Source organism: Trachypithecus francoisi, unplaced genomic scaffold (assembly GCF_009764315.1).
Source record: "Trachypithecus francoisi isolate TF-2019V2 unplaced genomic scaffold, Tfra_2.0 Lachesis_group19, whole genome shotgun sequence".
Lineage (NCBI taxonomy): Eukaryota > Metazoa > Chordata > Mammalia > Primates > Cercopithecidae > Trachypithecus > Trachypithecus francoisi.
The window spans coordinates 9,169,679-9,196,475 of NW_022681464.1; the positions used below are offsets into that span (position 1 = coordinate 9,169,679).

Below are 26,797 nucleotides of genomic sequence, written 5' to 3' on the forward strand. Positions count from 1 at the left end.
CATGGGGGATATTTGCAATTTTAAATAGGGTGGTAAAAACTTGACATTGAATAAATAAATCCCTAATGCAGATGAGATGATGCCATGTAGACATCTGAGGGGAAAGCACTCCAAGTAAATGGAACAGCAAAGATAAACCTGGAATGTTGTTGAAACTTCAGGGAGGCCACTGTAGCAGAAGCAGCATGAGGTCAAGCAAGCCAGTAGGAGATATGGCCAGAGCAGTGATGAGTCCTACGGGACCTTGAAGGTACTTGAAGGTCTCTGGCATGTACTCTGAAAGAGATGGGTAGCTATTGGATGAGCAGAGAATGACATCGTCTAACTTACATTTTAACTAGATCACTGGGGTTGCTATATTGAGGATCGATTATAGGGTAGAAGCAGGAAATCTGCTGGAAGGCTACTGCAATAGCCCTAGCATGAGATGAGAGTGGTCCAGTCCAGGTTGGTAGAAGTGAAAGTGCAGAGATCATCTATATCCATAGAGGCAAAGCCTGTGATTGAGGGCTTTGCTCAGGGAGTTAGGCATCTGTGGATTTTGATATATGCAGGAGTGCTGGAACCAATTCCCCAAGGATGTGGAGGACTGACTGTAGTTCTGTGCATCCCTCTGTGCATCCCTGGACATCCCTGGAGTAAAGCCAAAGGCCAAGAACTGTGATTCAGAGACCTGGGGCCTAAGGGAGCATCCTAGGGTAAGAGTTGAGTGTTCTGGAGTCTGGGTTCAAATCCCAGCTTCACTTCCTGGCAGTGTACTTTGGGCAAGTTACGGAACTACCCTCTGCCTCCCTTTCCCCTGAAAATTGGAGATGATACCAATGTCATGGAATTATAAGGATGAATGAGGCAGTTCATGTAACCAGCTTAACACAGTGTCTGGCACCCAGTAAGGGCTTAGGAAATGTTAACGGTCATTATCAGTTTCAGCTCTATTACTTATTAGGTTTGTAACTCTAGTGACTAGATGCACTCTCATGATTTTTCTTGTTCTGTCCCACTGTGACTCTAACAAAGACAAAAATCTGAAACCTGAGACTTTCTCCTCTCCAAGAGATCCTGCTGTCTTTTGGAACCAGCTCAGCACTCTAGAGGGAGAGGCTGCCAGGCTATTGCCAAGAAAACTTCAGCCTCAGAAGCAAGCTGATGAAACAGGGCTGCCCCAGGTCTAGATGATAAAGGTAAACACTGACTCCAGCATCCCGTTTCCTCTTCCCTGGTATTCCAGCCAGGGCCCTACTTCCCCTCCCCCCATACCTTGACCTTGTCTTTCCTGATGCCTCCAGCCCTCCCAAAGCTCTGGGCTTTTGACCCTGCAGCCTGCCCAAGGCAGAAGGCTCCCTAGGAGGCTCCCCAGTCCAGGGAGATGACTCTAGTAACTGGAGAGACTGAATTCATCCTTCTTCCTATCTCTTCTGGAAAAACCCTGTGTGTGCCTTAATGTTTCCAGCTCATCGTGCAAATACCCTTACTCACAACTGAGTATCTGCACTGAAAGCTCAGGCAAAGGAACATTGTAGCTCATCCTGGGCTGCTGGGTTTTGATCCAGCAGCTACCAGTATGAGGCTACCAGTATATGTGCAAGAGAGCTTGAGGGCACTCCTCCAGTTCTACGTCATTCATAGGTTGGACTCTGCCCCCAGAGAGCTGAGTGCTTTGACGCCACTGCTCTGGCCCCCTGTAGAATTGCCCCACCCTCTGTCCCCAAAGCCATATGCCTAGTCCATGTCAAAGGACACCAGGGAAAATGGCCTCGCAGGCCTCTTAGGAGAGGCCAGTGCCTCCCGTCCCCAGATGAAGACCCATACAGAAATGTCTTTATGGAAGTCCAGATACATTTTCCACATCTGGGAAGCAAGTGTGGAGCAGCGTGCGTGCTGTGACCTGAGACGCAGAGTGAAGGCTTTCACGTCCACTGCCAGCTGTGCAGCCCCACACTGCCATCTTCCCCTGAGCCTATTGTCCCCAGGCCCAGGGCCTCAGATCTCTGTCTGGAGACAGTTCTCCAGAGAGTAAATGTCTCTGGAATGTGGGGTGTGGGAGTAGGTGAGTCGGTCCCTGGTTGAGGGTGGGAAAGGAATCCCAGTCTTTAACTGCTCCTTAAACTTTCAACCCATCTTCCTGTTTTCAGCTTCTTCATTGTACTCCACCCGTTAGAGATTTCTGGCACTTCCAATTCTTAAGAAACTTCCTTCAAGTTGGCTTCTCAGCCACAGGCTAAGAGGTGTCAGTTTTCTTCTCTCTGCTAATCGGCTTCATCTCATCCATCCTCTTTCATCTTGCAACACTTTGTTGACATCTCTCACCGCCTAGGCCCAGTGGATTTAAGTGTTTCTGATTCTTTTGTGGTTCTTTAAGAGGAGCTTCCAGAACAAATGAGTTTAATCTCTGAATTTAAATGAAGCCATCTCCAGTTTTTAGTTCCTATGTCCTGGCTTTAGATAAATAAATAACTACAAATGTGTATATAAGGATACTTTATGTATTACCATAAGCTACCTCAAACCCTTACAGCCACAGATTTGGAAACATGTACCTAAAAACACATGTCTGACACATCTTCCATTTTTAACAAAACAGTTGCTACTGGCTTATTCGAAGGAAATAGAATGTAATAACGAGTTTCAGGTAGCAGTGAGAAAGCAGAGACTACTCTTCACCCAATGGGAGCCTCCTGAAACCAGAGGCAGCCATGCTGTTTATGGAGATACAGGGGGAACAAAGAGGGTGGGATGAGGCCCAGCGCCAGTGCAGCCTTTCTGCGTTACAGGAGCAAGGACAGAGAACCAGAGAGGGCCTCTGACTCACTGAGGGTCACACAGGGGCAAGGCTGGGCTTGATCCTGGCTGTCTGATGGGGGCCTTCCACACCCTGAGTGCCCGGATGGGACCCCTCGGGAGCAGGCTTTGGGGCAGCAGTAGAGGAAGTGGGAGCAGGTGTGTGGTTGGGGAGAGGGGAGAGAGAGGGGGCTGGGAGTCTTGCCAAATTCATCAACCAGATCCCAGCTCCGTACTTTTATAGGATGAGATGGCTTCTTTGGGCCGGGCACTGATTTTCCCTAGGGGATGCTGGGGCCCTGGGCAAGCTCTGTTGCTTGACGCATTCCAGTCGGCCCTCTGCCTCCCAGGCCATGCTGAGACTGCAGGTGAAGGAGAGGGGAAACCCCCTTACAAGGGCCTGGGGAGAAGGGTCCGGAAAGGCGGCCTTCCTGCCGCATTCTCTCTCCTGATTGCTGTGCCCAGCCTGGCTACTGCCCTCATCCCTGCTGTCTACTGTGAGGAAGGAATGATGGGTGCCTATGAGAAGCCTCCAGGAGGGTGACTCCCTCCAAGTCTTACCCCATCCTACCCTGGCCTGAACTTTGCTTTCTTTTTCTTTTTCTTTTTTCGGGACGGAGTCTTGCTCTGTCGCCCAGGCTAGAGTGTAGTAACCTTGGCTCACTGCAACCTCTGCCGCCCGGGTTCAAGCGATTCTCCTGCCTCACCCTCCCGAGTAGCTGGGATTATAGAAACGTGCCACCACGCCCAGCTAATTTTTGTATTTTTAGTAGAGACGGGGTTTCAGCATCTTGACCAGGCTGGTCTTGAACTCCTGACCTCATGATCCACCCTTTTCGGCCTCCCGAAGTGCTGGGATTACAGTCATGAGCCACCGCGCCCAGCCTTTTTTTTTTTTTCTTTTTTTGAGGCAAGGTCTCCTCTGCCGCCCAGGTTGGAGTGCAGTGGCACCATCATAGCTCACCGCAACCTTGAACTCCTGGGTTTGAGCAGTCCTCCTGCCTCAGCTTCCCAAGTAGCTAGGACTACAGGTGTATACCACTATGACCGGTTGATTTTTAAAAAAAAAATATGTAGACTCAGGGGTCTCACTGTGTTGCCCAGGCTAGTCTCAAGCTCCTAGCCCCAAGTGTTCTTCCAGCAGCCTCTCAAAGTGCTGGGGTCACAGGCATGAGTGCTGAGATTACACTACACCTGGACAGGTTTTGCATTTCAGTAAGTCTTCATACTCGTTGCAGGGCAGAAAGCAGGGCCAGGACTGAGGTGAGGCAAGCAAAGGCCCAGGGTGCAAAACGTAAGAAGGCACCCAACTTCAAGCTCATGCAAGTGCAGGGCTGGCACCTGAGAGTGAACTCCTCCTATCCTGGCCCTAGCAGAAAGCTATTCTTCTACCTATAGCTGCCCTGGAACTCTGTATCCCAACAGTCCTAATCCTGAGGCTGAGACCAGGCAGCCAGCATGGTGAGTGTGTACAGCTCCTTTTCTGGAAAAGGGCCTCCCTCAACCTCTCACCCCAATACCTCTTCTGCTAACATCCTGTGGTCCAGGATAGACAGTTTGTGCTGAAATGCCACCTCTCTCTGGCCAAGCCCCTCATTAGGGCTCAGGGTGAAGAAAACAAAGGAAGGGGAGGGTTCCGTCCCCCCAGCACCTCCTTTTCTTTTCCTGCAGTCCTTGCAAGAGCAGCTCATTCCCTCCCCACACCCCCTTGGGTATTGAGGGCTCACATGGCTCGAAAGTTCTTCCTTATAAGGATGGCTTTGTGAGTGACAAGGTTTTATATCAGCTCCTTCTTTCCTCCCCTGATTCAGACACAGTCTGTATTAAAGAATGTTTGGAGAGAACAGTAATTATATTGCTTTGGAGTAACTGCTAACAAAGTATTTCCAGATAAAAATCCCTCAGGGTCTACTTTAAAGAAGAGATAAGACTTATTTGCAATTAGCACAAGCTATTTACATACAAACTGTTGCACCGAAGTCTAAAAAACACTCTCGCTTTTAAGTAGGTTAAACAAAAGCCTTCTACTTATCAAAACCGCTCAACTACATGGAAACTGAACAACCTGCTCCTGAATGACTACTGGGTACATAATGAAATGAAAGCAGAAATAAAGATGTTCTTTGAAATCAATGAGAACAAAGATACAACATACCAGAATCTCTGGGACACATTTAAAGCAGTGTGTAGAGGGAAATTTAGAGCACTAAATGCCCACAAGAGAAAGCAGGAAAGATCTAAAATTGACACTCTAACATCACAATTAAAAGAACTAGAGAGGCAAGAGCAAACACATTCAAAAGCTAGCAGAAGGCAAGAAATGACTAAGATCAGAGCAGAACTGAAGGAGATAGAGACACAAAAATCCTCCAAAAAATCAATGAATCAGGAGTTGGTTTTTTGAAAAGATCAACAAAATGACAGACCGCTAGCAAGACTAATGAAGAAGAAAAGAGAGAGGAATCAAATAGACGCAATAAAAAATGATAAAGGGGATATCACCACCGACCCCACAGAAATACAAACTACCATCAGAGAATACTCTAATGTTGTTTTCTTGGTTCTTTGGCTAAACAACTCTTTACATCCAAAATTTTGGTACAAGCAAACTCAGCTCAGTCCAGGTACATCCTTTCTGGATATTGATTTGTGGAGTACAAATGGATGAGTTTGGACAGGGCTGTGGGTGCCCTACTTCCTGAGGACCCTTGGTGTGTCCATCCTGAACAGGCACTCCCATTACTCCCAGCCCCTTTTCAGAGCCTGGCACCAGGCATCAACCACCCACAGACATCCCCAAATGCCCTGAGCAAGGTTAAGATAAGGGAGTTTCAGGGAACAGATGGGGCCATCTCAGCCTTGGACAAAGGGAGTAAATAGAGTCTCTAAGAAAGGAGGTTTTGGACAGAAGGGCCTGGAGAGAAAAGTACATTTTAGTCCTAAATTTAGAAGGTAGAAGGGGTAGTTTTGGTAGGGGCACCTGAATGGTGTTGCAGGGGAGGTTGCTTATGAACAGGAGGGAAGATGGGTCTGTACTTCTAGCCTAGTGGCCTCAATGTGCATTTTCTTCTAGAGTTTCCAACTGAATGCAGAAAAAAAATTGTTTTATCAGTGATTTGAGAAGTCTTGGTGCTGAGACCTCAGCCACTAGCCCCCTGCTGGACAGGGACTGCTGGTGGTTGACCATGGCAGGAAGTGGCCAGAGGAGAAGGGTAGATATTGATAAGGTCTGGGAAATCACCTAGGAAAAGGAGAGGGAGGAGAGCCAAGAGGATCAAAGAGAAAGCCAACAGAAGGCAGGGTTTAAAACAAATAATATCATCATCATCTTAATAGCTAATATTTATATAATGCTCACTATATTTGAGACACATGTTAAGTGCTTACACATATTATGCTCATCAAATTATCATAAAAGCCTGTGCGGCAGATACCATTATTATCCCCATTTTATAGATGAAGGAGCCAAAGCACAGAGAGTTTAAGTAACTTGCCCAAAGTCACACAGCAAGCAGCTAGCGCAGGAAGCTCAAGAGTGGGCTTTTCATCAAACGATATGTTCAACGGAAGCTCCATATTTAAAACAGACCAAAGAGTAGCTGCTCTGACTGGTTGCAGGACCAGGGTGGAAATCCCAGGCCACTCAGTGGTGGATAAGTGTGGGTAGGGACATGTTATTTGCCAGGTTGAAGACTACTGAATAGGGCATGTAACTGAGGGCCAAAGGGAGTGAGGACAGGACAATGCCTGCAAGAGAAGGATCTTGTTTCCCACTTCCCAGGAGTGGGAGGGGCTTCCCATGGCCTGCAGAGCACTGGGGAGGAGAGAGAGGAAGGAGCCAGGTGTGAGGTTGCAGGTGATGGTGAGGATTGGGGGAGCTGTAGGGAGAAAAGTACTGGCTGGGAGGCACCCGAGAGTGTCTGGGAGTGAGATGAAGACAGATTTCACTCCTCCTTAACCTGAGGGGTCATTATGGTGACAGGAAGTCACAGGGCACATACGTGGATGTTTTCTGAGAACCTCTTTCTCCTGGGTGCTGCAATGGGAAAGGGGCGGGGACAGAGTCTAGGAAGACTGAATAAATTTTCATGTGTTGAGTGGACACAAAATCCAAGGAAAGAGAACTGCTCTTCTTGAATCCCTCTCCCTTCACCCCAAAAGCAGCCCAGACCTTTCCTCCCAGGATCACCTCCATCGTAAATGTTAACAGATTAAACAGACAAACGGATAATAGAGGGAGGTAGGAACTTGAAATAGAGACTTGTGGCATTTTAGAATTGGAAGGAGCTTAGGCTACCATCCACACCAGCAGAGCCAGAGAAGAGAAATGTCATGCCACATTCACAGGACTGGCTGGGGTGAGCACATGGATCAAAAGAGATACAGAGAGAAAGGTATGGAAAACTACAGACTTAGGTTCATCTCACTTGAACAAAAACTAAGAATCTAAACATTCATTAACCTTATGTAAACTATGGCCTTTACTTAATGCATCAATATTGGTCCATCAATTGTAACAAATGCTCCACATCAATGCAAGATGTTAATAATGGGATAAACTGGTGTGGAGATGACAGGATAGATGGAAATCTTTGTATTTTATGCTCATTTTTCTGTAGACGTAAAACTGCCCTACAAAATAAAATATATTACTTTTTTTTCAAAGTTCATTAATGTGGGTTCTGTTTGCAGTTTTTCATTCACTGACCCCACACTTTTTGGAGGGCAGATTCTAGACAATGCAAAGAGCATGTGAGCATGGACTCTTATAAGGGAATAGAAAACCAACCACCCGTTGAAAATTAAGCTCCTTCTCTTTTATAGAGAATCCAAGTAGCCCTCCAGTTCAAACACTCATCTGAAGATTGATCAAAAATGGGAACTTTTGACCAGGCATGGTGGCTCACACCTGTAATCCTAGCACTTTGGGATTAAGCTGGGAGGATAACTTGAGCTCAGGAGATAGAGACCAGCCTGGGCAATATAACAAAACCCTGTTGCTACAAAAAATAAATAAAAAAAAAATTAACCAGGCATCATGGCACACACACCTGTGGTCCCAGCTACTTGGAAGGCTGAGGTGAAAGGATGGCTTGGGTCCAGGAGGTTGAGGCTGCAGTGAGCCTTGATTGTGCCACTACACTCAAGAAAAAAAAAAAAATCCCCTTTACAATTCATACCTAAAGGAAATAGGTCAATTAGATGGTTGGTCCACAGTCATAGAACAGATTCTTTAAGAGACAAAGAGGTAAAAGAAAGAAATAGATAAGAGAAAAGAAGGAGTGGGAGGGGGGAAGAAGAGGGTGAAAGAAGGGTAGAAAGAGAAGAGGAAAATAAGAGAAAAAGGAGAGAGAACGAGGCAAGTTGGTGAGAGCTAGATAGATAACTGATAGTGTCTCCTATCTTGGACAAAGACAGAGGCCTGGAGAGGCTTCCTCTGACATGCCCTGGGTAGGCACCAAAATAAACACCCAGCACGAGTAAGGTGTAGTTAGCAATGCAGTTCATTTTTATTAGTTATAAATAAAGTACAAAAAATCCACCAAAAGTGAATCTAAGCATTTACACAATTCCTAATGTCTCCGCCTTTTCATTGATGCACTATTGCTTTAATATTCATAATAAATATTCTTCTAGCTTTCTGCTATAAAATAGTCTATGTAGCAAAATGTTGCACAGCACAACAGAACAGAACAGCAGGAGGATTACAAAAAAGGACAATCAACACTGAGGATAATCCTTTCACTTACCAGGGGCAACCAAATTACCCCCTCAAGGGCTGGTGCGGCTGGCTCCATGGCTGAGAAATGAGCCGCATCCGAGGCCAGGGGTGGAGTGGGGGCAGAGGCTCAAAGGTGAGGGCACAGGCCAGCCAGGGCAAAGGGCCCCTTTCCTCTCTGACCCTGCAGAGCAGCATAAGGCATGCCCATCCAGGAGCCCTGCCAAGGACGTGGTGTCTGCCAGGCCCAGCAGTGTGGTGGTCATGCTCCCTCCAGTGTGGTGGGGGACTCCATGAGCTGTCTCCAGGGAAAGCAAGGCTCCAGGCTGGAGGCAAAAGGGGAAGCTAGGCAGGAAGCCCAGGGGGGCATCCATCGCTCAGCTGGGGCAGAGTTGAGGCTTTGGGGACCATACACAGCCTGGTGCTCACACAGCCTCGCTGGGCAGTATGGCGAATCTCGGTCTCCACTTCCTCCCTCCACATCAGCACCTTCCCCATGGGGCCTCATCCCCACCAGGTAAAGGCAGTGATGTAAAGAGGCAAGAAGGAGGATAAGCTGGGAAGGAGGGGAGGGAGAAGAGGCAGGAGAAAAGCAGACAGGCCAGGTCCCAGCTGACTCAGAGGGCTACTCTCAGGGGCATGAACTCCCTCTCTCTCCTTTCGGCTCAGAGGCATCAGGCTCACAGCTGTGCCAGCCTTTGACGCTGGCTTCTCCATTTCCTCCCCCATTCTTCCTCTACAGGGGATGGGGGACTGGAGGCCCCTCCCAGCCTCCACAGACGCTCCTCCTGCCCACAGCCCCCAGGGAGCAAAGGCAGAGGGAGACGGACAGAGGAAATGCTGGGCGCAGAGACCTTGATTCCAAAATCTATGTCCCAATCTGTTTTCCATGGGAAGCATCTCAACAATGAAGGCTCTGGGAGGTGATAGGATGGGGGTGCCAGTCCCAAACCCATAGTTTGGGGCTCCTTTCTGCCTACCCCATCCCTATCTCTAACAAGACATGGATTTCAGCTCACTCTCCAAATGACTGCCCAAGCCTTGTGAAAGGGCATGTCCCATGTGTGTTCACCTAACTCACCTCCCTGTCACCCACAGGATGCCACATATAACAGGACAGAAACTCTCCCAGAAATCAACTCTGAGCAAGCTCAGATAAATTCTCAGCTCACTCTCTCTATTCTTCTCTTCTTTCCTCTCCTTTTCTCCTCCCAATCCTTTCTCCCTCTTTCCCTCTTGTTTTTTTTTTTTTTTTTCTTTGAGACCGAGTTTCACTCTTATCACCCGGGCTGGAGTGTCCTACCCTAGCCTCCCGAGTAGCTGGGATTACAGGCGCCCACCACCACACCCAGCTAATTTTTGCCTTTTTAGTAGAGACAGAGTTTCACCATGTTGGCCAGGCTGGTCTCAATCTCCTGACCTCAAGTGATCTGCCCACCTCAGCCTCACAAATCACTGGGATTACAGGTGTGAGCCACCGCGCCCTGCCTTTTCTCTCTCTTTCTTCTCTCCTGAGAAGGTGAGACAGCACAGCACAGTGGTTTCCCACGGGATCTGTGTCATATTCTACTTGAAACCAAGGGACCCTAAAGATCTCCCAGTTCTCCTCACTCACCCCACCCAGAAAACTGAGACTCAGGAGCCAAGGGACTTGCTCAGGGTCACTGGGATGTCTATCATGGAGCAGATCTGAAAACCTGAGCCTCTCAGCTCCCCAGTCCAGGGCTCATTCTAAGAAATCAGGCTTTTTGGCTCTCTGATATTCCTCTTGTCATGTCTGGAGGACTCCAGTTCTGGAGTCGGAGGCCAGGTGGAGACAGTGACCCCTAGTGCCCCAAGACTTTCCTCAGAGGATAGCGGCTGGGTGGGCTGAGGTTGTGGGAGGAGCGAGGGAGTAGGAAAGGCCGGTTCATGCTGGAGAGGTGGGGTTGTGGGGAGAGGGGGGTGCCAAGGATAGCAAGTGAAAGGATTACCCCAGTCTGCTGACAAGTGCAAATTATATTTATATATGTGCTAAATACAGTCACTATATTGGAGTTTTTCACTAGATCACAGCATACAGAATCAAAGGTTTGCATTTCGTATGGAATGTATCCAAAGAGGCCAGCACCACGGTAGGACAGCTTGCAATCACACACCCTGATAGTTTGGACGAAATAAAGTTTGCAGAATTTTATTTAAATTTTTTTTGTATTCGTAGTTGTTTGTCATCGTACCAATGCATGCAAAGCATTCCACTCCCAGAAACAACGCCAAAATGAGGTAATAGGAGTAATAAAAAAAATTAGTATCCTTTCTAAATAAATAAATTATAATTAAAAATGCAAAACAACTATAAAAATAATTAAATAAGAACCCACGATATCTACAAGTTAGTCATAAATTATGATTGTTAAATATAAGGCATTTAAACTCACAAAACCCTGTAAACTAGCAACGTGCCATGTTTTTTGTTTTTTGTATTTTTTTTTTCATTTTTGTTTTTCTATCAGCTGAAATCGCTCTAGCATTTGCTCTACGCGCGCAGGAGATGAAACACAAGGGGGCCTGACAGACGTTGCTACAGCCCCACGCAGGGAGCGTTTGTCCCGCCGGCAGGCGGGGGGCTTAGGGGATTTCTTTAGGAAAAAAAGAAAAAAAGTCTGGTGTTTTTTCTTCACCATTGAAAAAACTGTGCTTGTTCATTAGGCGTAAAGAGTTAAGAATACTTGCACGGAGGCTGGGAACATTTGCAGAAGAGGAGCTTGAGTCCTGCCACAGGGGGTGGCCAAGGGCGACAGGGGGCCGAAGGGGGTCCTGGCCAGGTGGAGGGGCAGCCCCTGCTCACCCTCTGCTTGCACCCAGCCAGGCTTGTGGTGTTGGGTTGATTGATTGGCATCCTCGGTGGCCCCGCGGCGGCACAGCTGCAGCAGCGGCTAGGACGCCCGACTTAAACCCTGGGGCTGCTCTCACCCCAGAAGGCACTCATGCGTCTCAGTCAAGAAGGGGTCTGAGTCCCTTGAGTTGAGCAGGAGGAGGACTTACCAGTGGTCTCCCCTCCTGGAGGTGGTGGATGTGAGATGCTGAGGCCTGACCCTGCTCTTCTCCACTCTTCCCAGACTCCCTGACCAGTGCCAGGAGCAGAAGCACAGATCCCAGCCCTCTCTTCTCCCCCAAACAGCTGCCGGGCTAAAGAAGTGGGAGCTGCAGGGTTCTGAGTGCCCCATCACCTCCTGTCCCCACCTGCAGTGGACAAGGTCCCCAGAGATGGGAAGGAGGGGGGGCTTCAGGGTTTAACCCCAAAGTAAGCAGCTTCCCTCTTACTTCTGGTGGTCCCCTCCCCAGTCCCTAATATTAGCCTGGGGCAGCAAATTGGGAGGGGGAGGGGACCAGGGCCCACTGTCTCACTCAGTATGTTTGCCCCCAGCCCAGTCTGAAACAGAGTGTGTGCCCAAAGAAAGTCCTTTTCAACAGTTGAGTGGGCACACAGCTCTGCCACCTTGAAGAAGATGTGTTGATGTTAGGGAGGATCACAAAGTGTGAATGTCAGAAGAAAATTAGCAAGCATCCAATCCAACCTCCTTAGGTTGTAACTGAGGAAACTGAGGCCCAGAGAGACAAAGGGAAGTTTCTAGTGTTGCCCACTTTGTCAGTGAAGAGCCCAGACTGGAACCTGGTTCACCAGCTCTAGTTCTATCCTGGCCTCTCCATTGACTCCCTCCCACTTGCCAGCCTTTCAGGCCAGTCTCAGGGGAAAGAATGAAAGACTGAGATTAAGAGAGGAATGACCTTCCTATACCACCCTAGCTACCTCCAGGCCAAAGCCATCTTCCGATGAATTCTTGGTTTTCACCCAGCCATTGGAGAGAATGGGGCAGAATTCTCAACTTCCTGTGGCTATCAGTAACTAGCTTTCCACCAAAATCCTGACTCAGATGTACTTTCCCCACTGGTGGAATCTCCAGCCTTCAGACTTGGAGACATTTTCATGCACTGGAGCTACTGAGTTGGACACTGTGATGCTCATTGCCGCTAACACTGAATCAGGTTATTCATCATTTTGGCAGCATTGGATGTGTCTCGTCTCCTCAGCTAGATTGCGAGCTCCTCAAAGCTATTGTCTCTCCCAGCGCCTGCACCGGTAGGCACTCAATAAAGATTTTATAGAACACCAAGATATTAGTGCTGGGAGAAACCTCCTACCAGGAGCCACTTCCCCCACTCTCTGCCTGCAGGTGGCCAGAGCAGCCATTCCCACATGAACTTATAGTGCTAGAAGCTCTTCCTCAAGCTAAGATCTACCCGCCTGTTACTTTTACCCATTGGTACTGGTTTTACCCTTGTAGCAGCAATATAGACTCAAATTTCCTTCACTGTATGGAATTTCTTCAAATACGTGACAAGTATCCTGTCCCCCTCACCCCGGTCTTACTGATATGAGGGCATTGAGATTGGGTTAGGGATGGAGGTGAGGGGGAGACTTAGAAAGCAGTGCAAATGGGGGAACTGTCCAGGGTGGGGCACAAAGGAAGGTGGCAGAATTCCAGCTAATCTGGTGTCATCCACATAGGGAGAAAGAAAGTTGGGTTTGGATTGGAATTTGGTGGATTTTCCCATCTCCATTCTTCTGTCCTCTTATCTCTCTGCTCCCTTTGGGGTTCAGGAAAATTGTGAGGTGGTGCAGAAAGACACACTGTACCAGGTCAGTGTCTCCCAGTACCCCCATCCCGACACCCCACGAGGTTCTCAGAAGAGAGCATAGAACACACTGGACAGAGAATACGAATCCTCACAACATCTAGGTGAGGTAGCAGGACCAGAAATGGGTTTGCACTGTTATCTCTCCCCACTCAAAGGAGAAGGAAACTGAGGCACAGAGAAAGAAAGGGACTTGCCCAAGATTATCAAAGAGTCGGAGAAGGAGCCAGAGACCAGGGACACGGGGCCTCCCAAACCAAGCTGAGGGGCCTCCCAAACCCAGCTGATGTGGCCTCAGAGTCAGGGCCATCTCTGGGGGACTGTATCAGGACTGGAGACATCCCAGGGGATGCTCAGCTTCCTCCCCAAGGTCCGCGGTATTGACCTCAGCCCTGAGTGCTGGCTGAGAGCACTGTGGCCAAGACCAAGCGGCCATCACCTATGCTGTCTTATCTGCATCATCTGGTTAATTTTTTGCATAGGGAGGCAGTGGATATGTTGCCTCTTTGTGACAGGCAAGAGCACAACCTAAAGGAAGGAGTTGGAGTGAGCATGGGCCTCTCCGCTCCCAGGAACACAGCGAGAAGCTGTAGCTGAGGGCTGAGCCCTCCCTGGTTTAGTGTGGAACTGGGTGGGGGTTATAACTGGGGTCATGCAGTTGAGCCCTGGGCCTGGGAAGCCCCGCCTAGATGAACTCCCCCTTCACCTCCTGGAGCTCTGCTGCCTTCCCTCACCTCGGCTGAACCCTTAGAGGCCGGAATAAGACCCCATCAGCTCCATTTTCAGCTCTCCCTCTCCCAGACCCCCTTCCACACTCCGTGCACTGTAAACATGAGAAAAACAAAAGCCAAGGTAAAAACAAAAACAAAAACGAAACGAGAACCCCCCTCCCGCCTCCCAAATTGGGTGAAAAACAAAATCCTTTTTCACCGTAAACAGAATTGGCTTTTTTTTCTTCTACCTTTGATTCCTTTTTCCTTTTCTCTCATAAAGACGGGAAGATTGGGGCTGTCGTTGGTTCGGTCAGGCACCAAAACAAGAAACTCAATGAGAAATATTTGGTGCGAATTCGGTAATAGCGACATGTCCACCACAAGATGACTAGAGCACCACACACAACATTTTTCTTAAGCTAACATGCTCTGGCTGCCATCCACAGAAATAGCTAGAGACCCCTACATGGTTCCTACATGGTCGAGAGGTATATATACAATCCTTCAGAGGACAGGATTGAGGGGCCCGTCTGTCAGCTAGTGCCTTCAGGATCCCACCTGGGTTCTCCGCAGCCTGGGCCCCTCCTTCCCGCCCTTGCGCTGGGCACGGCCAGCTCCCTCTCTCCTGCTCAGCCAGGTGGATGGGGACAGTCGCCATTCTGGAGAGGTGGGTCCTCCCCCACCCCCTCCTCTCCCTCGACACCGATACCACCAACTCCTCTTTCCACAAAATGTGCTTGCAGGCTTTTCCTCTATGTCAAATGGCTCAGAAGGCAAAGTTTGGCTGCAAGGGCTATGGCCGTGGGGGGACCTGGTGAAGGAAATGGGGTGTCCACTGGCTAATTCCTCCCTCAGCTGTCGGCTCCCAGTTGTGTCTCAATGTCCACTCGGCAGATGGGGCATTTCTTGCTCATGGCGAGCCACTGGTCCACGCACAGTTGGTGAAAGAGATGCATACAGGGTAGGCGTCTGGAAGAGAGGAGGTAGAGTCATGGGCCCTGCAGGAGCTGAGGGACACTGAGCAGACCAGAGACACACATCTAGGACCCCTGGGAACTGCCCGGCTATGGAGGGAGGCTATGGCTGAGATGGGAAACCGTGAAGCCTCCACCAGGAAGAGCTTTCAGATGAGCCTGAAACAAAGCCACAATTTTGTCTTAGACCCATTCAGACAGAACACCACACTGTTCTCTTACACTTTTCATCCTCGCGTCCATACCCGGTCATCACACATCTAGAACATTTAATACCCTACCTTCCCAGGGCAACCATGAAGCACATTATAGCACACTTGGCACACACGTGCACAAGCAAACAAGCATCCCAACTCCCAGACACACGGCGCAGTGATTGGTCACCAATACCTATAAGAGAGGGGAGAGGGAATCAAAATGGCGGTCTCCTACCTCACATCTTCTCCATCTTCCAGCATAGACAGACAAATTGTGCATTTCTCATCTGTGTCTGACTCCTCCCCCTCATCCTTCTTGCCCTTGCCATCCTGGGGTCTTCGCTATGAGAAGCAGAGAGAGGAGTATTTATTACCTGGGCAGACTCACCTGGTGGCTGTTGGCTTTCACCCACAGGCTGCTCTTCCCCTGGGAGCCAGGTTTTTTAAAGTTTGTTTTTGTTTTTGAAATGGATTCTTGCTGTGTTGCCCAGGCTGGAGTGCAATAGCATGATCTTGGCTCACTGCAACTTCCACCTCCTGGGTTCAAGCGATTCTCCCACCTCAGCCTCCCAAGTAGCTGGGATTACAGGCACCTGCCATCATGCCTGGCTAATTTTTGTATTTTTGTAGAGACAGGGTTTCACCATGTTGGTCAGGTCTTGAATTCCTGAGCTCAGGTGATCTGCCTGCCTTGGCCTCCCAAAGTGCTGGGATTACAGGTGTGAGCCACTGTGCCTGGCCATAAAGTTCTTTCTTTTTTTTTTCTTTTTTTGAGACGGAGTCTCGCTCTGTTGCCCAGGTTGGAGTGCAGTGGCGCAATCTCGGCTCACTGCAAGCTCTGCCTCCTGGGTTCACGCCATTCTCCTGCCTCAGCCTCCCGAGTAGCTGGGACTACAAGCACCCGCCACCACGCCCAGCTAATTTTTTTGTATTTTTAGTAGAGACGGGGTTTCACCGTGTTAGCCAGGATGGTCTCAATCTCCTGACCTTGTGATCCGCCCGCCTTGGCCTCCCAAAATGCTGGAATTACAGGCGTGAGCCACTGTGCCCGGCCAAAGTTCTTAAGTAATACCCAGAACTCCTTCCCACCTACTCTTCTGTAGCAAGGGGAGTAGGAAGAGGTCAAGTGGACATCATTTTTGCTGTCCCAGGCACTTTCAAGGGATACAGAGCTTAGAAAGAAATTGGGTTCCTAACGAATCGATCCTTTGCAAAGCTATAACTGTGCACAGTTTCCCTTTTCTGGTCCCTTCACACCATCCACTCCCCTCAACACCCTTTACAACCTAGATTCCTGCCTTCAGATTTCTCCCTCCACTTTCAGGCCCAGCAGGCTTCATTTATTCTTTCAGTCAACCACTGTTGACTCATTTATTCACTGATAACTACATGAAGATATCAACTCTTACAAACTGTAGCCATTTTTACAAACTATATTGTGGGATTTATCAAGTTCACTTAAGATAGGCACTATCGTAAAGCAATCATGAAACACTGTTTATACTTGTTGACTTCCCTTGTACTGTTTTTAATTTTATGCTAATTATTTGAAAATAGTTTACCATTATGCAGAAGCCATATGTAGAATCATTATGTAGTTTACCATTATGTAAAGTCTCAAGTGCAGATGGCATGGACTCATGGCTTACCCTTCTTTAAGCCCCATACTTGGTCACTTACAAAGCGTATTAGTACTTGGTAAATATTTTGGGAAGAAGAAATCTAATCAGTGAGTGAAATCAGCCCACTTTTCAGTTCACATCTTCCCACTGTGCCATGAAACAGTCTAACAATAACCATAAGAGGAAAATTACCCATTCTGTCCCTCTCCAGAGACAGGCTGACTTCAAGGTCATTTTGCAAAGAGAAAAATCTGAAGAGTCACAAGATGAAGACTACCCAGAGAATGACTGCGGGGCAAGGCCCAGACGCCAAGTCTCTCTTCTCTGGCGCCTGGTCCTAAACTCTGGAGATCCTGAGTCTGATTTAGTCTGGGGAATACTGTAACCTGACTGGAACACACAAGAAAATCTATTTGTTCTGCTTTCTGCCTCACTGTGCCCTATATACTCCACTGCAAACCCTGCTAGGCTTCTGTAATAAGTTTTCCCTTATCTAGAATCCAGAAAATCAGAATTACACCCATAGTTCCATGTAATTGTCATGGCTTTTGAGTATGAATAGAGTCATGATGATCTGCCTGCTTAAGAGTCCAGCTGTATTTGCTGGAAGAGTGGCCTTCATTTAGCTGGCCCTGCTAGAAAAGGGAGGTCCAATAAAATGTATCAGTAAGAGTCACCTATTTGTCTACTTTCTATTATTTTTTGCCATCATTATTCATGATTTTCCTTTTATAGTTAGTAATTTTAGCTTAATACTACCCTGTTTTGCTGTCTAATCTATATATCTTCTCATTTCATTAACCTTCTCTTTAACTTTTTTTTTTTTTTTGAGACAGCCTTGCACTCTTGCCGAGGCTGGAGTACAATGGTGTAATCACGGCTCACTGCAGGCTTGATCTCCCAGGCTCAAGCAATCCTCCCACCTCAGTCTCCTTAGTGGTTGAGACTACAGGTGCACACCACCATGACTGCTAGTTTTTCTTTTTATTGTAGAGACAAAATCTCTCTGTGATGTCCAGGATGGTCTCAAACTCCTGGGCTCAATCTATCCTCCTGCCACAGCCTGCCAAAGTGCATGAGCCAGTGCTCCCAGCCCCCTTTTAACTATGATGTTATTGATGTTAATGTTATGTGTTGCTTTCATATCTCTTTCTAGTTCTTATTCTTTGCATATTTTTCTGTTTTGACTCGGTATTTTCTATATTTTTATTCTTACATCATTATTTTAAAGTATATTTTTATTATATATAATTACACTCTCAATTTAAATTTTTAAGGTGTTTTTTCTTCTTTATTGTCTTTTTCACTTGTGTATAATTTTTAAGGGTTTTTTCCACATTTTATTTGGTTCCTAACTTTTGTCATTTCTTATTTTTAATTCATTTTTTTCTTTTTAATAATATTTTTATTCCCTTCTTTTCATTCTCCTTTTTACCTGAGCCCTTTATCTACTTGATTCAGTCCATTTCCCCTTTTCATTCTTAGCATTGGTTCTCTTCACAATTTCCTTGTGCCTGTTGAAGTGACAGCAGGTGAGGTGTGCATCCTTGGTAGGAGTAAAAACCCCCTGGTCCGGGACAAAGGTGCTGCTCCTGGACTCACATACACCACTCATTTCCTTCTATGTTCTTCTCCAATAGCTTAAAACTCTCTCTCTCTCTCCAGAGAATAATCATTTTCCCCATGTAGATGACATCCTTATTTACTGAAATGCTGCCATTTCCTCTGTTAGCACACTAGCCAAGGTCTGATACATTGTAGGTACTCAATAACTGCAGTCAAAATCATTTATGAATAAATCCAATGCCTTGAGAGGAGCTGCCTATACTGATTCATGGTCTTTGACATTGACACCACTAGCACATGGGCTAGGGGAAAGCCTAGGAGAAAGCATCAAGGTAGCAGCAGCTTACCATTCCTGGGCACTTAGTAGGTACCAGGCACTGTGCCAAGCTGTTCAGGTGCATCATCCCATTGAATCCCCACAGCACCCCGTATGGTAGCTACTAATGAGATCATTCCCATTTCACATTTTTAAAGGGGGAAGTGGACAGGGACGGGCCAGAAAAGCCAAGCAAGTTGTCCAAAGTCACGGAGCTATAACGGGTAGAATGGAGAGTCAAAATTGGCTCTAACTCTAAGAGTGCTCTCGACCAATGCACCCTAGGGTCTCAAGATGGTCTCTGGCTTGACCGTGATGAGGACAGTCCTGCTCTAAGATTCTTAACGTTTGTCAAGCTTTTAATTTCCCCTGGGAAGGATGAATGTTTTAAAAATGTATTAATATTTATTTATTTATTTATTTTTATAATAAATGTTATTTTGTAGAGCAGTTCTAGTTTACATAAAATTAAGCAAAAACAGACTGGGCATGGTGGCTCATGCCTGTAATCTCAACACTTTTGGAGGCCAAGACAGGTAGATCACTTGAGGTTAGGAGTTCAAGACCAGCCTGGGCAACACGGTGAAACCGCGTCTCTACTAAAAATATAAAATTAGCCGGGTGTAGTGGCACATGCCTGTAATCCCAGCTACTTGGGAGGCTGATGTGAGAGAACTGCTTGAACCCAGGAGGCAGAGGTTGCAGTGAGTCAAGATCATGCCACTGCGCTTCAGCCTGGGCAACAGAGCAAGACTCTGTCTCAAAATAATAATAATAATAATAATAAGCAAAAAGTACAGTGTTTTCCCATATACCCTATACTCCCAACACACACAGTTTCTATTATTAACATCTTGCATTAGTGTGGCACCCTTGTTATGATCGATGAACCAGTATCAATAGACTATTAACTGAGTTTCATTAGTTTACATTAGGGTTTGCTCTGTGTTGTACCATCCTATCAGTTTTGACAAATGCATAACGTCATGTATCCACCGTTAGAATATGATATCAAATACTTTCACTGCCCTGAGACTCCCCTATGCTCCACCCATTCATTCCTCTCTCCCTCCCCACTAGCAACCACTGATCTTTTTATTGTCTCCATAGTTTTGCCTTTTCTAGAATGTTATATATTTGGAAACATACAGTACACAGCCTTTTGGGGCTAACTTCTTTTTTTTTTTTTTTTGAGACAGAGTCTCGCTCTGTCACCCAGGCTGGAGTGCAGTGGCCGGATCTCAGCTCACTGCAAGCTCCGCCTCCCAGGTTCCCACCATTCTCCTGCCTCAGCCTCCCGAGTAGCTACGACTACAGGTGCCCGCCACCTCACCCGGCTAGATTTTGTAATTTTTAGTAGAGACAGGGTTTCACCATGTTAGCCAGGATGGTCTCGATCTCCTGACCTCGTGATCCACCCGTCTCGGCCTCCCAAAGTGCTGGGATTACAGGCTTGAGCCACCGTGCCCGGCCGGGCTAACTTCTTTTACTTAATAATTCCTCAGTGCATTTCTGGTTCCAACATGTCTTTTTATGGCTCAATAGCTTATACTTTTTCTTTCTTTTTTTGATACAGAGTCTTGCTCTGTTGTCCAGGCTAGAATGCAGTGGTGCAATCATAGCTCACTGCAGCCTTGAACTCCTGGGCTCAAGTAATTCTCTTGCCTCAGCCTCCCAAGTAACTAGGACTACAAGTTCATACCACCAGCCCAGCTAACTTTTTAAAATTTTCGTAGAGATGAAGTCTCACTATTTTGCTCAGGTTGGTCTTGAATTCCTGGCTTGAAGTGATCCTTCATCTTTAGCCTTCCAAAGCACTGAGATTATAGGTGTGAGTCACTGTGCCCAGTCCTTATTTCTTTTTATTGCAGAATAATATTCCATTATCTGGATGTGCCACTGTATGTTTATCTATCTTTCACCTATTGAAGGACATCTTGGTTGCTTCCAAAATTTTTCATTGATTTTAATTTAAAAAAATTTAAACTCAGGTTTCTGAGCTCTAATCATGTCCTAGATTCCTAGTTCTTAACCCTGGAGATTCTACCTCTATGGACTTAGGATAAAACCTGTGACTCTGTGGCTTTAAAAGCTCCCCAGGTCATTCTGACACTCAGTCAGATTTGAAAACCTCTGCTTGGAAGCATTGGTTTCTCATTTGTTCACATGTGAGATTGGACATGGAATTATTTTCTAAGACAAATATTAGCCTTCTGTGCAGGTATCCCCTTGGCCCATCTCATTTAGAGACAAGTATTTATGTGCCTGACACCTATAAATGTATTCATGTGTAATATACCCAATGGCAAGTCCACATGCACACGTGCATACCCAGCTCTCCTCCTTTACTGAGAGGCCTCCCATCTTCCCTCCTGGCCACACCTGGCACAAAAAAGTAACATGACCCTGGGAAGTTTTCACAGCCTTAGAACATCTAACCAGAGCAAAGGTTTCTAGATTCTGGACTGCACCCCTCTGTGAACAACCAGATCAGAGTCAATTAGACAACCCCCCTGCCCCATTCCCTGACTATGCAGGCTGGCCTGCTGGCAGACCCACCTTCTTATACTTGTGGGGGAAGGTGAACCTCTCAATGGTGTTCTGTACAGCTCCCCGAGTCACATTACCCAACCTGTCCTCGAGCTGCAGCAGCTCCTGGAAAGAGAAAAATGTGCACATGTGTGCTCAGCATGTATAAATGCCCACATGCACACATGATATGGAATGGGGAGCTGGAAGACATGAGCAGGAAGCATTCACATAGCTATCAGGAAGAACTCATCTGATGCTGAAAGACTGCAATATCTCTACTGGCTCTCCCTTCTTCTCTCTCTTACTCTTAACCCTGAAGCTTCCTGACAACCATATCCTACTCACCAGCAGAGGTGGGGAGGGAAAAGGGATGATAAACAATAATGGCATCTCCACCAGCCCAGTTGGTACCAGACAGAGCAACATACCTCATAGCTCTCCCGTACGGCAGAGGTGTGTCTGCTGGGATTTAGTCCCTGGAGAGCAAGGAAGTGAAGCTGAGGATAAGGGTAGTTTCGGATTTCGTGGACGACCTGTTGGGGAGAAAATGCCTTGGATAGAGCAAGGATTCAAGGTTTCTCCGTAAGTCCAGCATGCAGCTTCTCTGCCTGTAACCCACTCAGTACACCCTGAGATGCTGTGGGCAGAAGTATTGTCTTTCCCGCTCTTACGTCCCTTTTCTCTCACCAAGAACCAAGCTTTGCCTGGACAAGCCCCAGAAGTAATAACAGAATTAATAAAGTGACAACTAACCTTCATGGCAGGCACTGTTCTAAGCACTTTACATGACTAATTGAATTATCTACCTAATCTATAATGTGGGTGCTATTACTATCCCCATTTTATTGATGGGGTAAACGAGGTACAATAGATTATGTAATTGGCTCAAGTTATGCAACCAAGGGACAGAACCAGGATTTCAAACCCAGGCAGTTGGGTGGCAGAGTCCATTCCCTTCACCTTTTGTTTTAGTTCATTCTCACACTACTATGAAGAAATACCCAAGAATGAGTAATTTACAAAGAAAGGAGGTTTAATTGACTCACAGTTCCGCATGGTTGGAGGGCCTCAGGAAACCTACAGTCATGGTGGAAAGCACCTCTTCACAGGGCAGCAGGAGACAGAATGAGTGCCAAGCGAATGGGGAGGTCTCTTATAAAACCGTCAGATCTCATGAGAGCTCACTCACTATCATGAGAAAAGCATGTAGGAAACTGCCCCCACATGATTCAATTATCTCCACCTGGTCCTGCCCTTGACATGTGGGGATTATTACAATTCAAGGTGAGATTTGGGTGGGGATACAGAGCCAAACCATATCACCCCTACTCTGCACTGCCTCCAAGAGCAGTTTGATGGTTAAAGGCTTGGGTTAGTGTCGGCACCAAGGTGGGGGCACAAAATTAAAAGGGCCACCAAAAGCCTCAGTAATCAAGATCAATAATATTTCAATGTAATGTTTTTTAAAGTCAAATAAATGCAAAAAACCTCCATGCTGAGCAAAATGTCAGTATTTTAAATAAAGAGAGTCTGACTCTGTTCTTGCATGGCCTGCCTCACTCACCTCTCCCTTACCCTGGCTATGAGTCAGAGAGGAGGTTCCATCACAGCTCCTCCACTTTCTCACTGTATGTCCCAGGGTCAGTTACTTAGCCTCTCTCTTCCTCAGTTTTCCAATCTTTAAAATCAGGATGATACTCTTTTGTGGGAGTTTTTGAGAGGATTAATGGGATAATTTATATGAAGTGCTTACAACAGTGCCTGGCATGTAGTAAGTGCTCAATAAATGTTTGCTTCTTTATTCTTAAGAGATGGCGCTTCATACACAAAGCATGGACCCTCAGAGCTTACAAGGACTCCAAAAATTACTCATGCAAGCTCCTTATTATACAAAAAGCAGACTGTGAGGAACTGAGTGGTTAGTGACAGAGAGAAGGGTTGGAAGGTGGAATTATGCTTTAGGGCAGCAAAGTGAAGCTGCCTGGAAATAAGATTTTCAATCAAGCTTTTGCAGCTTTCATGGAATATCTTCATTTTAATCCCATGCAGCTTACAATGTCAGGAGCCCAAAGGCCCCCAAGCCCACCCTGACCCATGATTCAGCACTCTGTAGCCACAAGAAGGCCTGCCCTCTGAAAAAGGCAGAACTGGATCTGCAGGCTAGGCCCAAGAGCTCCTGCTGGGATCTCTTTTGATCCTCACACCAACCCTGTGAGATGGGTGAGACAGGCATCTTCATTTCCATTTCACAAATTAGTAAAGCCAAAGCCCAGAGAGGTACTGACCACAGGAAACTAAATGAGGCCATATGAGGTGCGAGGTCTACTCTGCCTGATCTTAGCCCTGAGCCTTTTACCCACAGACCACACCTAGCCATGCTGCCCCTTTCCACTCCTCCAGTACCCCCTCCTGCTCCCCTCAGCAGAACCAGTTTCTGGTCCAACAGGTCCCCTTTCATTCCCCATCAAGCCAGAGTGCGAATAGGAGCTGGGAAGAGAAGGGAGCTGTTGGTCTGCCAGGGAGCCAGGATACAAGAAGGCCAGGGCACAAGGGAGTCAGGGCATGGGGAGCTGATACACAGGTGAGCTGGGTCACGTGGAAGCCGGGATATAAGGGGGACGGGGCACAGGGGAGTCGGGGCATAGGGGTTGATACACAGGGGAGCCAGGTCATGTAGGAGCTGGGGCACAGGGGAGCCAGGATATAAGGGGGCCAGGGCACAAGGGAGTCAGGGCATAGGGGATTGATACACAGGGGAGCCAGGTCATATGGAATCCGGACTGCAGGGCAGCCAGGATATAAGGGGGTCAGGGTCCCGGAGAGTCAGGGTATAGGGGCTTAATATACAGCGGAGCTGGGTCATATGGAAGCTGGGGCACAGGGGAGCCAGGGGATAGGGGATTGATACACAGGGGAGCCGGGTCATGTAGGAGCAGGGGCACAGGGGAGCACAGGCCTCAGACCACCACTGGCACTCAATAGGCACAAGGGAGTCCATTTTCTTTCACTTACCATCTGCGTGGAGGAGGAGTTTCTGGGAAAATGGTGCATTCGAGGAGTCGCTAGGTAATGCTGATAGTGCTGAGGGATGGGCCGCACCTGGAACTGAGCAGGACTCAAGCCAGCGTCCACACTGAGATCCCTGCAGGGAAACAGCCTCGGTGAACCATAGGGTGGTGTGATTTAGCCGTCAGGTTACAGAAGGGACCTCAGACATCAAGCCTATGGAGCAGAATCGGTGTGACACCCTGCCAGAGCTGCAAGGGACTTTACGTCTCCCAGCCTTTCCTCTCGCTTTAGAGGGAAGGAAACAGAGACCCAGAGAAGGAAGGGACTCTGCAAGGTCTGAAGGAGCTAGAGCAATCCAGGCTCTACGAGACTTCTTTAAACTAGGGGACCAAAGCTCCCTCCTAAGACAAAGTCCGTCTCTGAGAGGAATGCTGAAAGAAAAATCTAAATCGAGCAAGCCAGAGGCACCAAGTAAGGGAAAGACAAGGTTCAGATAAAAGTGGAAGAGGGAGCTGAGGCTGTATTTTTACCACTTTGAGAAAACGAGAGAGACCTCTACACCTAGACCTACAGGCTAGACAGCTTGTCCTAGCCCACCGCATCCCACCCCTAAAAATATAGGAAAATTCATTTTGCTTAAAAACAAATTGATTGATGAATTGCACTGAGGATGAACCAATGGCTAATTTGGAAAATGGTCAATTTCAGATCTGGAGAGAAAATGCGCAAGATGAGATGGAAACATCTTGTCATAACTGGAAACAAGAGAGCTATCAAAACACTACTAGGATGATGGCAAAAGGGCTCAGAAGCCGTCCTGAAGAGGCTTCCACTGGCCAGAGTTAGGACAATGTGCAGGTTGACAAGCATAACTGCAGGAGAAATGGAAATAAATAAAAATTGTTTAGGCCGGGCGCGGTGGCTCAAGCCTGTAATCCCAGCACTTTGGGAGGCTGAGACGGGCGGATCACGAGGTCAGGAGATCGAGACTATCCTGGCTAACATGGTGAAACCCCGTCTCTACTAAAAAATACAAAAAACTAGCCGGGCGAGGTGGCGGGCACCTGTAGTCCCAACTACTTGGGAGGCTGAGGCAGGAGAATGGAGTAAACCCGGGAGGCGGAGCTTGCAGTGAGCTGAGATCCGGCCACTGCACTCCAGCCTGGGTGACAGAGCAAGACTCCGTCTCAAAAAAAAAAAAAAAAAAATTGTTTAAATCCATGCACGTGAAATGATGCTAGAAAATTGGTCCCCTTCAAACTCTTCTTTCCTTTTCTCTTTCTTTTTTTTTTTTTTTTTTTTTGAGATGGAGTCTTGCTCTATCACCCAGGCTGGAGTGCAGTGGTGTGATCTCGGCTCACTGCAACCTCCACCTTCTGGGTTCAAGAGATTCTCCTGCCTCAGCCTCCTGAGTAGCTGGGACTACAGGCGTGCCACACCACACCTAGATAACTTTTGTATTTTTAGTAGAGATGGGGTTTCACCATGTTGGCCAGGCTGGTCTCGATCTCCTGACTTCAAGTGATCCACCCACCTACCTCGGTGTCCCAAAGTGCTGAGATTACAGGCATGAGCCACTGCACCCAGCCAACTCTTCATTTTGAAAACTAGTACATAAATGAAAAGAAGCCTTTATTTTCTTACTGTATTTCCAGGTAATCAAATATTTGATGAGTGGAAATTTCTGTTTATAAAAGTTTTTCAGCTAATAAATGAATAAAGGATGACTGAATTTTTGTTGAATTTTTGTCACCATTTTGCCTCCCCTAAAGAAATAAAGGATCTAAGCAAAGATCATTGATTGTTGCTAACATCACAAAAGAAGCAACAACCAGACAGTACGCGTTTTCTGGTGGAAGAATACAATATTACCTATGAAGTATTTTTGCCAAGAAATAAGAGTTGAAGCTGAATCTACTCAAGCCTTAATCCTGGTGCCAAGGTCCAGAGAATACAAGAAACTAAGGAACATCTTAAGTGACAACACCAGAATGCAACCAGCAAAATCCAGATAAGAGGACACTATAGGAAAAACAGTCTGATTTCTTCAACAAACACATTGGAGGAAAAAAAAAAAAGGATATAGAGGAGAATTAAAGGAATTTCTGCTTCTACTGGTGATAGTTTAACAGGAGTTAAATTTACCTTTCCACTTTAAACCCCTAGAAAGCTGGACAGAATATATGAAATCTCTGTTTTCAGACATTATATGACAAGCAATGTAGACTGCTTTCAATAGAAGGACAACACATGAGGTGAGCCCTGCAACCTCCCTAGTTTTTTTCATGAAGGCATATTCCAGACCATGAGCAGGGAGAGAACTAAGAAGAGCATGATAATCTTAATGCGCTGAGGATTCAGATATCTTATTTCCAGGAGACTGAGGTCTCTGAAAGTTGTGGTGCCATGATTTGGAGAGAAGAGGCAGCTACACAGAAGGAGAGCTCCAGAAATCTGCATGGAGATCCCCTTGAGTCTTTACTGAATACTAAGATCTGCATACATGGGGTGAAATTTTACCAGGTTGAACAAAGAGCATCCAAGGTATAGTGGGTTCCCAGAGATTAGACAGTGCTGGGAAAGATTCATATTCCAGTCAGCCAGAGCAGAGAGTACTTGGACACACAATAGAGACCCCAGAATAGCCTTTTGAGACTTATTTATGTGTCTTATTAGGGCAGATCTAGAGTAGTC

The 26,797-nt window shown here is 47.0% G+C and overlaps 1 protein-coding gene across 5 annotated transcripts in view; it reads right to left on the reverse strand.

The window, feature by feature from the left end:
- Positions 1 to 10,654: 10,654 nt before the first annotated feature.
- The window catches only part of RNF165 (ring finger protein 165), a 127,432-nt gene continuing 111,289 nt past the window's right edge, over positions 10,655 to 26,797 (reverse strand). For 4 of the 5 annotated variants that reach the window (XM_033177840.1, XM_033177838.1, XM_033177841.1 and 1 more), the window contains 5 exons: positions 24,107 to 24,236; positions 21,523 to 21,627; positions 21,122 to 21,217; positions 15,294 to 15,400; positions 10,655 to 14,856 (listed from right to left, as the gene is read on the reverse strand). In XM_033177840.1, coding sequence (XP_033033731.1) covers positions 14,739 to 14,856; positions 15,294 to 15,400; positions 21,122 to 21,217; positions 21,523 to 21,627; positions 24,107 to 24,236 — 556 coding nt within the window. In that variant the 3' untranslated portion in view covers positions 10,655 to 14,738. The remainder of the gene's footprint in view (positions 14,857 to 15,293; positions 15,401 to 21,121; positions 21,218 to 21,522; positions 21,628 to 24,106; positions 24,237 to 26,797) is intronic. The other variant, XM_033177839.1, reaches the window with a different exon arrangement.